Raw genomic sequence first — 13246 nt, 5'->3', positions numbered from 1 at the left:
GTGTGCTTTTTTTCTCATACGTGCAAAGAATCCTTGTAGACTTGTTAAACATTGACTGTAAACTTTTGGAAACAGCATTTGTTTAACGAGGACAGCTATAAAAATGTGGAATGTGAAATCACAAATGAACACACAAACCTGGCATCCACTTTCTTTACCAATAAGTCACGAGCCAGCTCAAGGCCGCAGATTTCCCAGCCTCATTGGCTCTAATCTGTTTTAAGCCGACGGCTGATCCAAACTGCCGAGATTGAGGATTCAATAGCAGGTGCCACTGCATGTGAAGTCCCCGAACAGACGCTATCGGTCTTCCGTCTTCATCACATCTCGATGGAATTGAAAAACAAGTTTGTCTTAATGTTCAACTTTCTAAGATGTTTGCTTATTGGGAAGCCTGTGCAATTACGCATGCTGTGAGATTTGAAGACGTGCCAACAAGTAATTATTGGCACGATCTTCTGTTCTCGCTGCGGTGGATTCTGTGTCGGCACAATTCAACGTTTGACAAGCGACTTGTATGCGCTGGTTATGTCCCAGTTCAGGGTCTGCAACAACTCTGGGTTTATAGCAAGGGTGTGAAACATACGGCCCGCAAGGAGGTTTAATCAGGCCGCAGGATTTTAAAAGTGGAATAAATGCACAAACGACAAGGAATTCATATTTTTAATGAGCTGCAATTCAAGTATTGTCCACTAAGGGGCGGAGTGGTGCTGTTTCGATCAACGTAGAAGAAAACAGATGTGTGTTGTTTTTTTAAACCAGGTCATTTTTTTTATTCAACAGCGGTTTCAACAGACAACTGGCAAGTGGCAACCCCGCTCATTTCCCCTGTCTGAGAGATGTGTGTGTGACCAGAGCTGATGTGGGCGTGAGGCGCTACATAGACAAGATTGCAGGATTACTTTGAGAAACCTTTTCAGGTATTTGGTGAACTTGAGACAGAATTTTCAGTTTTTCGCTCACATTTCATAGTTGAAGCTTCTGATCTCCCGCTCAAAATCCAGCTAGAAATAATTGCTTTGCAATGTGATGCAGATTTCAAGGGCAAATTTGCCTCCGTAGGTCTGGACACATTTTAGCAGTATCTACTACCAGGGTACCCCAAATGAACAGCCCTGGCTGCTAAAGTTTTGTGCATGTTTGGAACAACCTACCTTTGTGAACAAAAAATGCCTTCAAAGCTCACGAACATTGACATTCTAAAAGTGTCAGTCAGCTAGTCAGGACATGACACCTGGAATTGTTGCACTTGTACAGGCCAAAAGATGCCAAATATCAGGAACAAAAACCATGCTTTAAAAATTCCTTTCTTTCTTTTGCTCCGGCAAATAAACATCCGACTTGTTCAATCCAAACAAGGACCATCTCAAGTCTTTATTCTACCAAGTGCATCGCAAACACACTGCAGATCTCACCGTAGCGGTCCCAGCCGTAGAATTAAAAAAAAAAAAAAAAAAAAAGTCTGGCGGCCGTGGTTGTAACTCGCACCGGTCATAAATCGGATGTTACCTGTATATAGTTGCAGATATATGGGCATCTTGTGTCAAACAGTTTTCTTTATCGTTGGCTCCATTGAAATTCAAGCGGGGCATCAGTGCAATTGTAGTCAGAAAATTCAAATTGTAGTCAGAAAATTCAAATACATAGTACAATTATCTTTAGAGTGTGATTGTAACCAATCTTCGAACGTGAAAAAAATAACATTCATAAAGAATGATCATACTTAATAGGTGATCGGAATTGGACTAAATCAGAAATTGTAGAGGATTAGGTAACACTGTGTATAGTCCAACACTTTTATACTAATAATTATTTTTCAATAATAATGCCAAATTTAAATTGTGCTCATCACTCTCATCATTTAAAATGTCCTTTTTTGGGGGCGTTGTTAAACTAATTTTTCAGTTAATATACAACCACAGAAATTTGAACAAGATATTCCACTACTTTTACAGCAACATTGTGTGTGCAATTGTCACAGCCAGTAAAACAATGAAAGCTGATTAATTAGTCAACCATATGATGACTTGAATGAGATGAAATTTTTTGAAACTTCGAACCTCATTGACTTGCAAAAATTACACTGCGATTCAGTTTTGATCGAAGAAAACTCTTCATCAAGTCATCATTCTGTAGGCGAGTGATATGGTAGGAAGATATTAGTGATGGTTCTGATGAGGTCTATGGTATGGTTCTCAATACCATCTCGGGTTATGATCTCGTGTTCCAAATCGAAAAGGGCGAGATGGCCAACTGCAGCAACAACACGAGTGACAATCTTGAAGAACATGGCACATATAATTCTTGAATGAAGAACAGCTAGAACGTACTTATACACGGTCGAAGATCGAAAACAGGACGAAAATTAGTCGCTAAAACATCGCAAAACGAATTCCATTTTTTTTTCTTTTTATAGAAATTTCATTTTCACTCACTTGAACAAAATTCCTTTGTTTTTCAGCTTGTATTTGAAGCATCCGTAAGCGAAACATTGCGGCCCCCAACTGTTGTTCCTTTTTACAGCATCCATACGTTAAATAGACCTAAATACGCTCAAAACTATCCTATTTCTATGCCAAACCAAGCCACGTTACTATGGACGCTACAACTCGTGGCGTCACTTCCGGGTTTGCCGTCAACCTCGTCTCTACGCCACTTCTTCTACCTATCTATTTCTATGGCGACACCACTCGACCTCCGAGCCCAGAGAGCACTCGGAGACGGGTTGTGTGTATGCATCGTTGTCTCGCGTAAAACCCACAGTTGAATTTTGTGGCCCCATGAAACTGTATTCGTGGAGATATGTATGTGGTGAAATGCATAACAACAAAAAAATCCATCCATTTTCCATACCGCTTATTCCTCATTAGGGTCACCCTCGCCAAATGTTGACACTTTAGAGCAGGGGTCGGGAACCTTTTTGACTAAGAGAGCCATAAAAGTAAAATATTTAGAAATGTTTTTCAGCGAGAGCCACACGCACGCGCACAAACAAACGCTCGCGTACGCACGCGCACATACAAACGCTCGCGTACGCACGCGCACATACAAACGCTCGCGTGCACGCGCGGACACTTTTCAACAAAATATCAGAATGCATTATTTAAAATAACTTGTGATAGTACTCACCGTTAACATGAATGGTTTTCCGTTCCTCGTGTTTGGTAAAAATCCAGGCAAACGATCGGAATGAAATTCAATTTGCCGGTCCAGAGGCGAAGTTACTGCTAGTTAGCCTGCACAGTGCTCATAAGCTTCCACACTTGCTATCTGCAATCGACTTCTCGCAGAAGTATGTCGATGCTAACGTTAACATGGGGCTTGTTAAAATGTCACTGACATTCGACTGTTTCATCGATGGTATTGTTTCATTGCAAATTAGAATCAGAACATTTTCTCTCCTCGCCGTCAACACTCAAACACTTTATATTTCAAAAGGCACAGGCCGAGATTCCCCCGTGCACACCCGCATGCGGTGATCGAAAAGCCGGCTGGAAGACTTCCGCAGACGCCCGCGCACACACACCGGTGCATTCACGCTGAAGTGCACTCGTTGGGCTCATTTAAAGGGGCGTTTACCTGTTTCAACATGACGGCCACTATCATCCAATCAACATGGCGCTTTCGGCCATTCTAGGTCAGTGTCACCCAATCAAAATTGCACTTTCTGCCAACTGCAGCACCAACGGGAAATGAACGGCGAAAAAAACGACGAAACGAAAAAGTAAATACATATTTTAGTTTTATCGGCGAGCCATATGCAATCATCAAAAGAGCCATATATGGCTCTCGAGCCATAGGTTCCCGACCCCTGCTTTAGAGTTTATTCCCCTTAATTTGTCCAAGTTTTAGTTTTGCACCCTTCAGCCATTTCCCCTGAGTTTTGTAAGTGTGCGTGCATGTGTGTAGCAACATCCATCCATTCATTATCTGATCCCCTTTCATCTCACTTCTGTCACGGTGGATGCTCGAGCCTATCCCAGCCAACTTCAGGCAGTAGGTGGGGGTCGCCTTGAACTGGTTGCCAGTCAATTGCAGGGCATATATGCTGTAGAACAGGTGTCGGGAACCATCGGTGGCTCTTTTGAGGATCATGTTCTCGCTTTTTGGCTGTTCATTTCATGTTGGACATGCAGTTGACGGAAAGCGCAATTTTGATTGGATGATACTGGCCGTCATGTTGAACCAGGTAAACCCTTTAAATAAGCCTGACGAGTAAAAAAATGCTGGGTATCGTACACTTCAGCTTCAATGCACCGGAGGATTCGCTTTTGTGTAGAGAAAAGGTTCTGATTCTGATTTGCAATGAAACAATACATTCGATGAAACAGTCGAATCTCAGTGGCACTATAACAAGCCCCATGCTAATGTTAGCATCAATATACTTCTGTGAGAGATAGCAGAAAGCAAGCATGCAAGCTAAAGAGCACTGTGCAGGCTAGCTAGCAGTAGCTTCGCTTATGAACCCAGCATTAGCATGGGGCTTGTTATAGTGCCACTGACATCACTCCTGTTGTCTATATCTGCTGGAGACACGCTCTCCCTCCGGCTCTTGTCTCTCTCTCTTTGGCTTTCTTCCCTCTCCCGTGAAGAGCATTCTCGAGCTGCCTGATAAATAAAGATTCTTTTTTGTATATCACCTTGCTTCCTGCTGATTGAATATTTAGACCAACACAAATGAAGAACTGAACCAGGAGAAGAACAAGATTTCACCTGACAATCAAACATTGTCATTTCAAAATCTAAAAACCTCATCAGAATTCAGTGCTACATTTTGATATTGATGCGTTTCATTTCTCGTTCGATCCCTGTTGATCATGAACGTAAGAACTCATTCAACCAACAAATGTGTGCATGGTGGTCAAGAGAGAATAACACAACTCAGATTAAACATCAGTCGAAAATTAAATTTTATCTATTTTTATTCATATGTACATCACCAACCATTTCTGCCATGAAAGACAATCATAATGAATACTTACTGGTCTCATACAGGGTGTCCAGAAAACCAATCCCTGATTTCCAACGAATTTAACACATAACGGCACACTAAAATTATTTTGTGCTTCTTAGCCATAGCCGTATTAAAGAAACTCATTGTCCACACCTGAGGTTACAATTTGATTTGTTTATATACAGTGATACCTCGGTTTACGGACCTATTGGCTTACGAACTTTTCGGTTTACGAACGTTAAATTTATGACAATTTCACCTAGGAATACGAACTATTTTTCGGGATAAACATGGAGCGCCACAATGAGTGAGCACGTTCTCCTAACAAGAAAATGGCAGCCAACTTGTTTTTGTTTTTTTCCTTCTATTCCCCACCCCCAGTTTTCGGTTAAAGCCATGCGATTGGTCAAGAACACAGAAGTGGGGGGGGGGGGGGTTAAACATTTAAGAGAAAGGCAGAAGACAGAGAGAGAGAGAGAGAGAGAGAGAGAGAGAGAGAGAGAAAATGGATAGAAAACAGTGAAATTTGGACTCGTTTCAACTTTGATAGTTCAAAGGCACAGTGTGGACTGCAAGGTTAAAATATCCCATCAATCAGGCTCCACAAATAACCCACACAAGCCATCTGTACACTTAATGCAAAAAGCTATCAACCCAGCTAAACAGGACACAATTGATGAGGAACAGGGTAAAATGATCGCAGAGAAAGCACCTACAATGGATCATTCCTCAAGATGTTGAAATAATAAGGTTATGTTCCTCATCAAGTGTTTAATGCTGATGAAACCGGCCACTCCATTTCATCAAGCCATCAACGACCATCACAAAGGTAAAAAAAACGACTTTATTATCCAGTAGAGTTTATTTCATCAATTATAATACCATACCACATTTATTATACATAAAATAAGGTATAGTTTGTGTAGTTTTAAGGCTTGGAAAATTATAAAGTAGAAAATTATGTTTTATGGGGACCTGGGAACGGATTATTTACATTTTAATGGTTTCCTATGGGAAATTAATTTTTGGGATACACACTTTTCACCTTACACACTCTGTCTGGGAACCAATAAAGTTTGTAAGCAAAGGTATATTCTAATCTGTTATCTGTTCTATATTTGAATTATTTCACATCGAACGATGTAATCTGGAGGTGTCTGAGTTTCTTCGGACACCCTGTATTTTAAGTCATGGTACAGGTTTGCCGTTTCCAGTAAAATCACATCTAGTGCATCCACATTCTTTGATAAAAGAACAAAGAACAAGCATCATATGGGTGGACTCGCCGACTAAGCAAGAAAGGAATAACACAGACGGCTCACGGGGTGCATATACTATACAGAAGCAGCGGGAGATTCAACTATTTACAATACAAACCATTCATACAAATTAGGTCATCAGATAGTGAAATCAATACATTACGTTTCTATAACTGATGTATATTAGGCGACTATGAGTGAATGCTACCCCCAAAACTACCCGCTGATCATTTCGCAGTCAGGTAATCAGGTTGGCGGTCGGCTGGGAATCTGTTTTGGACGAGTTGTTTCATTCGTTTGGACAGTTGAGGAACGATCGTGTTCCAGAGTCAAATTGGCATTACCACTGACGCAAAGTTGGGGGTTGGGGGGGGCATCTGCTCAAACCCATTTTAACCCTACACAGACCTCACATAAAACATTGAACTCACGTGACATTCTTCACAGCATGTTTAAGTGCATTGTGAGCACTAATAATAATAATAATAAATTGTTCTATTTACTTTAGTTCAAGAATAGATCAATGATATATTGACGACAGAGTTGTGGGTCTGAGGAAAAAGTCAAATTAATGGAAAAAATATCAATCCCGTATCGTATATTAGACCACGTTAGATAATGCAAATACAGTGTACGTACTTGCGGCCTGTTTGAGGTCTAATCAATCAAGCAGTCAATCAATCAATCAAAGCCTGATATGTACATATTCCAATGATGGTCTCGAGGATCCGTATTCCTCAGTGATGGGTCGAAGCCCTGGTCTGTGTCTCACTCGTCGACAATATTGCATTGGTTGAAAAAAATCAGCCGGATGGAAAATAGGGAGTGTCACTATGGTAGTTGTAGTCCGGACACACTTTCTGTACCAATTTGTAGTCGGTGCTATAGAAGGAAATGAAGATGCAAATGACTTTGAAAGGTTTTGAACATAGCCAGGAGACATGGCTCTGGGTCTGCTCCTGGTAGCACGTCTTGGATGGGTCAAAGTTGCAGAGCGTGTTCTTGGCGCCCTTCTCCACTTTCTCGTACTCAATGCGACAATTGAAGGACTTGGAATCCTTGGCATCGATGACGGACTGCTGAGCCGCCGCGTCGAACTCCACTATCTTAGTCGGAGGGACCAAACTGACTGATACATTGCCCTGACCCGTCGAGTTGTGGCGGAAGTAGACACTAAACGTGCCATTCCCGTGATCCACAATCTTACCGGTGATCAACAGGTTGAGTTTGACCGTCTTTATGTTCGAGTGGAAGTCTCCCCATCCGAACATCTTTTTAAACTTCCCGGTCTTAACCATAGGCCGCCGTTTCGTCCGGGGTCGTGAGTCTTGCAGGTCGGTGGAGTTCCTCAACCATTCCCACAGATCCTGTTCTGAATAGGGCTCTGGGGTATCGTAACGAAGGTCGAGTGCGGTGTTGTTCTCTTTGCCATGCAGAGTCTGTAACAACAACCTACTTATGGACATGTCCTTACTGCTTTCTGTCCATAAATTCTTCAGAGGTGATTTGGGGCTCCCAGACTTTACGATCTCTGAATTTGAGGAGTGGACGGTCGTGATCTGATTGAGAAAAAGAAAAGGAGAGAAGCAAGTTGAGTCATTGATATTGTTGTAAAGTTCACAATTGTACAGTACAGTGATACCTTTGTTTAGGAAACCCTTGGTTTACGAACTTTTTGATTTACGAACATTAAATTTATGAAAATTTTCCTTTGGCATACAAACTATTTTTTGGGATACACACGGAGCTGCCACAATGAGTGATGTGTCGTTCGCGAACGAGCCCGTTCTCCTAACAAGAAAATGGCAGCCGGCTTGTTTTGGTCCTCTATTCCCCCCCCCCCCCCAGTCGCCGGTTTAAGAATGGTCAAGAATGCAGCAGTGAGGGGGCAGAGGGGTTTGCAGACAGAGAGAGAGTGAAGCCATTCTCCAAAAAAGAAAATGGCTGCCGACATTTTTTTTTGTCGTCCATTCCCCGCCTCCAGTCTTCGGTTAAAGCCACGTGATTGGTCAAGAACGCAGCAGTGAGGGGAGGTGGTTTTGAACATTAAACAGACAGGCAGACGTGTGTGTGTGTGTGAGAGAGAGAGAGAGAGAGAGAGAGAGAGAGAGAGAGAGAGAGAGAGAGAGAGAGAGAGAGAGAGAGAGAGAGAGAGAAATTTGATAGAAAACAGTGAAATTTGGACTCGTTTCAACTTTGATAGTTCAAAAGCAGAGTGTAGACTGGAAGGTGAAAAAAAAGGTAAAATTATCACAGAGAAAGCAATACAAGGGATCAAGATGGTGAAAGAAGGCTATGTTCCTCACCAAGTGTTTAATGCTGATGAAAGCGGCCACTCCATTCCATCAAGCCATCAACGACCATCACAAAGGAAAATAAATGACTGTATTACATAGTACAGTTTATTTCTTTAATTATAATACCATATCAAGTTTGTTATACATAAATTAAGGTATATTTTGTGTAGTTTTAAGGCTTAGAAAATTATAAAGTAGAAAATTATGTTTTATGGGGACCAGGGAACGGATTATTCTCATTTTAATACTATAATGTTCCCATTTTTAGATCAAATGAGTAGAGTTAGATTCATACCCACTGGGGTGTGTGCGCTAACGGCATCCGTTGGCTGATTTGTGACAGGATGGCGGACAATCAGTCTTGACAAGGTTATTACAATTTATGGGTTACCCTTCGGATCAATACAGGGAAAATAAGAGTTCACAAATATCAGGAAACTAACTCGGCTCAAAGCGACAGAACTGATAGATGGAGACAAATTTGGTGAGTGAGTTACCTTTCCCTATTGAATTCTAGAGTGGACTCAACTCAACTGTATTTACAAAGCACTTTCAAACAGACAAGCTGCATACAAAATGCTGCACAAGGAGCAACCATCATATACAATACCAACAATAAATTAGTCACAAAGACAGTAGTAAGCAGCAACGAGTAAAAATAACACCAAATCTGAGTCATGCTGACTCAAATTCCAAAGAGTATAAGTGAGTTTTGAGGCGCGTTTTAAAGATGGGAAGTGAGGGGGGTTGGCGAATATTCACTGGCGGGTCATTCTAGAGCAGTGAGTGGTTCGATCAAACCCTTGGGGTTCGGTGAGTTGATCTCAGGGGTTCGGCAGAGGCTCTGCCGACACACTTCTGTTAATTACGGAAACGGAACAGAGGTCGTTTCGTCCGTTGTTATGTCTGTATAGCAATCGGTAGAGCTCCCGACGAAACGGAGAAAAACCACAGGAAATCGTGGGGGCGGTACAGAGTCAGAAGCATACCAAATCGGAAAAATGAATAGAGAGAAAGAATAAGAGAGGCCAGCTAGACTGCTGCTTCCCCCTTTCACAACGAATGAACATGCTAGCCAGTAGCTAGCAGTAATCAACGTGTGATTGTCGTCTTAGTACATCATTTTTATATTTTATCCATTAAATATTGCTTCAGAAATCCTGAATTCATTCTCATTTTGGCGCAAATGGCTGATATATTTGCAGCTCTCAATCATCTCAATCAGCAGATGCAGGGTGGTGGAGTCAATAACATGGACGCGGAAGAACACCCGAAGGCCTTTCAAAAAAACGCTACCGTTATGGAAATGACAAAAAGAACAATAACTTTGCAAATTTCCCACTTCTGGATGACTGTGTGAGTAAGATCGTAGATGTGTCTGGAATCGGTGATGTTTCTGTATCAACGGAACTGAAGCAAACAATTGCCATGCACCTAGATGAGCTTGCAAAGTCTCTCAACAGATATTTCCCTACCAGAGTCATATCCAGCATGGTTGAGACAGCCGTTCACGTTTGCTGTTGAGACAGCAGATGTCAATCATGAATTGTACAGTACAGTTTATTTCTTTAATTATAATACCACAGCTCATTTATTATACATAAGATCAGGTTAATTTTGTGTAGTTTGAAGGCTTAGAAAATTACAAAGTAGAATATTATGTTTTATGGGGACCTGGGAACGGATTATTCTCATTTTAATGGTTTCCTATGGGAAATTAATTTTGGGGATACACACTTTTCGCCTTACACACTGTCTGGAAACCAATTAAGTTCGTAAGCCGAGGTGTCACTGCAATAGGATTTTAAAAAGAAGTCTAAAATTGATAGGTTGCCAAAGAAGGGATGCCAGAGTAGGAGTTTTATGTGCTTCTCCTTATGAGTACCAGTCAAGAGATGATCAGCAGCATTCTGGACCAACTGGCGATGCTTCATGGAGGATTGTTTGAGTCTAAAATTAAGTGTGTTACAGCAATTGAGCCGAGATGTGATGAAGACATGAATTGATGCATGATGGAGAATAAGAAGTTATCATATTTAAAAGTTTCATGCTGTTATATGCTTAGTCAATATGTGTGACTCGAATACACAATTGAAGCACAGACAATCTGGGGTCAATCTGAGGTCAACAGACACAGTTTGTTAATCTGTCATCTTCATCTAGGAGATCTGGCCTTGGACATAATTTAGGACTTGGGAAACTCTTCATCACCGAAGCAATTTACGACTTGAAACTCATTGTTTTTCAAGTGCTCATTAGCCAGGTTACAAATTTATCAGTTCATGGAAAAGACAATGTTTTATTGCTTACAGCTGTTCGTGCTTAGAACTCAAGAGGCGTGGTATTCTAATCAAGAAAACAATGGTTTACTAATGTATCACTTTAATTTGCATATGTACTCTCAATAAATAGCTTGGCAAAGGGCTGCAGAATTCAGATGTCTGTCATGAATGGCTGCATCTCCTGCCGGCAGTAAAGACAATCTTTCTGGGTCCGAGCCTTCGTCCACAACGTCCGATCGAACTTCTCTGACATTACTTCAAAGTGCTACCAAGAAAGGATCGGTTTTAGTTTAGCTAGCTGCTGAAGACGAAAGAAGCTGGATTTAACAACGGCACCAATTTCACGGTCAGGTTTAAAATCACTGGACAGTTTAAGACCCACGTTTGACTGTTGACTTAAGATAAGGAGGAAGGGGGCCCAAGCCGACAGTATTGGGATTTTGATATATTTTTAATTAATGGACCCCAATTTAACTTCAATCAATGTATTTCCAGGTTATTGAGTTCCATCAAAAATACAAATCACCGTTCCAATAGATCTTTCACCACACCTGCAACTGTAACAAAGTGCTTTGCAGAATAGTTAACATAAAACACCTAACTAATATGACAACACACAAGATAACACACAGACAGTCATACAATCGAAAACATCATTCCTGCATATGAAAGAGTCCATCCAAGTGTCGCTTCGCCGCTGGTACAAAGACGGCATGCGAAAAAAATTGCAAACGTCTGCTCCAAGCTAATTTTGAAAGTAAAAAAGCAGTTATAGCATCAATTGACTAAAAAAGAGGTTGGTGCACCTCTCTCGTCCCATGTAAATTCCTCTCAATCCCAAGTGGCGAGCCATAATTCCAAATATGCATCCAATGTTTGCGCTGATGCTCCTGACTTCACATTGTAGGCTCCAGAATCCATCCATCCGGCCGCCCAAACGCAGTGTCCAACAGCGCTGAATTGTCCACTAATCAAAATGGGACTGTGAAAAATTCTGACCATTACAGACACCAAAAACATCAGCAGCAGTCCAAGCAGCAGTCCACATTAGGTACACATAAAGGACACAGACACCAATGGAAAAAAAAACTGAAGAAAAAAACTATAAACAGCAAAGCTCTGCCCGATGACTGCAACCCATGGTGCCATCTTGAATCTTTATAACTTTCAACATGTGTTCCAAGAGTACCATTTTAAAGGGCTCCATCTTCGAAAAGACAGACACATTAGTGTCTTCTTATCTGTATGAATTGTCTGGTCCAGTGGGAGGACGCTCCAAATGGCACATATTTATCTGTGCAGCTCAAAGAAGCAGGCAGCATCTAGCAAGTTCTGGGATCCAGACCAACTGTTACTTAATTTGCCAGCTGCAATGCGCTCACCTGGGGGAATGGCACATCTGGTAAAAAAATGTTGTCACTGACAAGAGAGAAGGTCTGACAGGTACTTTAGTACCCGGCAGACATCACAGTCGGTGCTGAGAGGTCCGATGCACATGGACAGCACGCTGAGTTCAGGAAACAAATACAGCGGGCAAATGTCAACATGTCAGGGGTGGCAAATTTATTTGTGAGGTCTACGTCTAAGAGTTAAATTATAAATCTTATAACCTGTAGTGTCATTTTTATCATTTTATATTTCGTGTTATCGATTTTTATGACTGTGTCGTTCTGCTGACCCAAATCCGCACGGCTTCCCACACATACGCGCTGTTGAAAAATGGCGGAGAAGCCAGAAGAGGTCGCCCACACACACACACGCTCGGACTTCGCCCTGGCTGGCGTCGGAGGACCCTCTTCCCGATCGCCGATGCCCACTTCTTGCAGGGCAGACCCCCCCCCCCCACCCGCCGGTGCCGTTGTGACAGGTAGCGCAACACCATCATGCACTTGGCGAGCCAAAATGGTTGTACATGTTTATGAAGAAACAGTTACAGTGGAACCTGGGTTTTCGAACGTCTCATAGTTCGAACAAATCGATGTTCGAACAAAATATTCGAGATATTCTTGCTTCGAACGCCTTCCTGCGGCAAATAAACATCCTACTTGTTCAATCTAAACAAGGACCATCTGGAGTCTTTATTCTACGAAATGCATCGCAAACACACTGCAGAGTTGCTGGGCTGCCACTGTAGCGGCCCCAGCCGTAGTATTAAAAAAAGGGTCTGGCGGTCGTGTTCGTAAATGCGGGTGGTCGTAACGAACAGTGGTCGTAAATCGGATGTTACGTGTAGTTAATAATTTGTTGATATTTAAATAATTATTTTTCAAACACTTCCACCCACTGAAGACAAAATTCCACAATGATATAAGAGTACACCTCACCGTATGGAATGCATCTATAATATGAATCGTGACAGAATAAACTTTTTTATTCTACCTTTGAGTCTTCTTTTTTATACAAAAGATGCACCAAACGGTCTTTAAATGACACAAAATATTCTTTGTAGACGTG

General features: G+C 41.7%; 1 protein-coding gene across 2 annotated transcripts in view; it reads right to left on the bottom strand.

Moving 5' to 3' along the window:
• Positions 1-4914: 4914 nt before the first annotated feature.
• nxph1 (neurexophilin 1) overlaps positions 4915-13246 on the bottom strand; it is a 42969-nt gene continuing 34637 nt past the window's right edge. For both annotated transcript variants that reach the window (XM_089022819.1, XM_089022818.1), the window contains one exon: positions 4915-7772. In XM_089022819.1, the coding sequence (XP_088878945.1) occupies positions 7017-7772 (756 nt within the window). In that variant the 3' untranslated portion in view covers positions 4915-7016. The remainder of the gene's footprint in view (positions 7773-13246) is intronic.

The sequence above is a fragment of the Hippocampus bargibanti genome, linkage group LG20 (assembly GCF_051943395.1).
Source record: "Hippocampus bargibanti isolate YZ-2025 linkage group LG20, ASM5194339v1, whole genome shotgun sequence".
NCBI classification, from domain to species: domain Eukaryota; kingdom Metazoa; phylum Chordata; class Actinopteri; order Syngnathiformes; family Syngnathidae; genus Hippocampus; species Hippocampus bargibanti.
The sequence above is the reverse complement of the archived record's forward strand: the minus strand, read 5'-3'. Positions and strand labels throughout refer to the sequence as shown.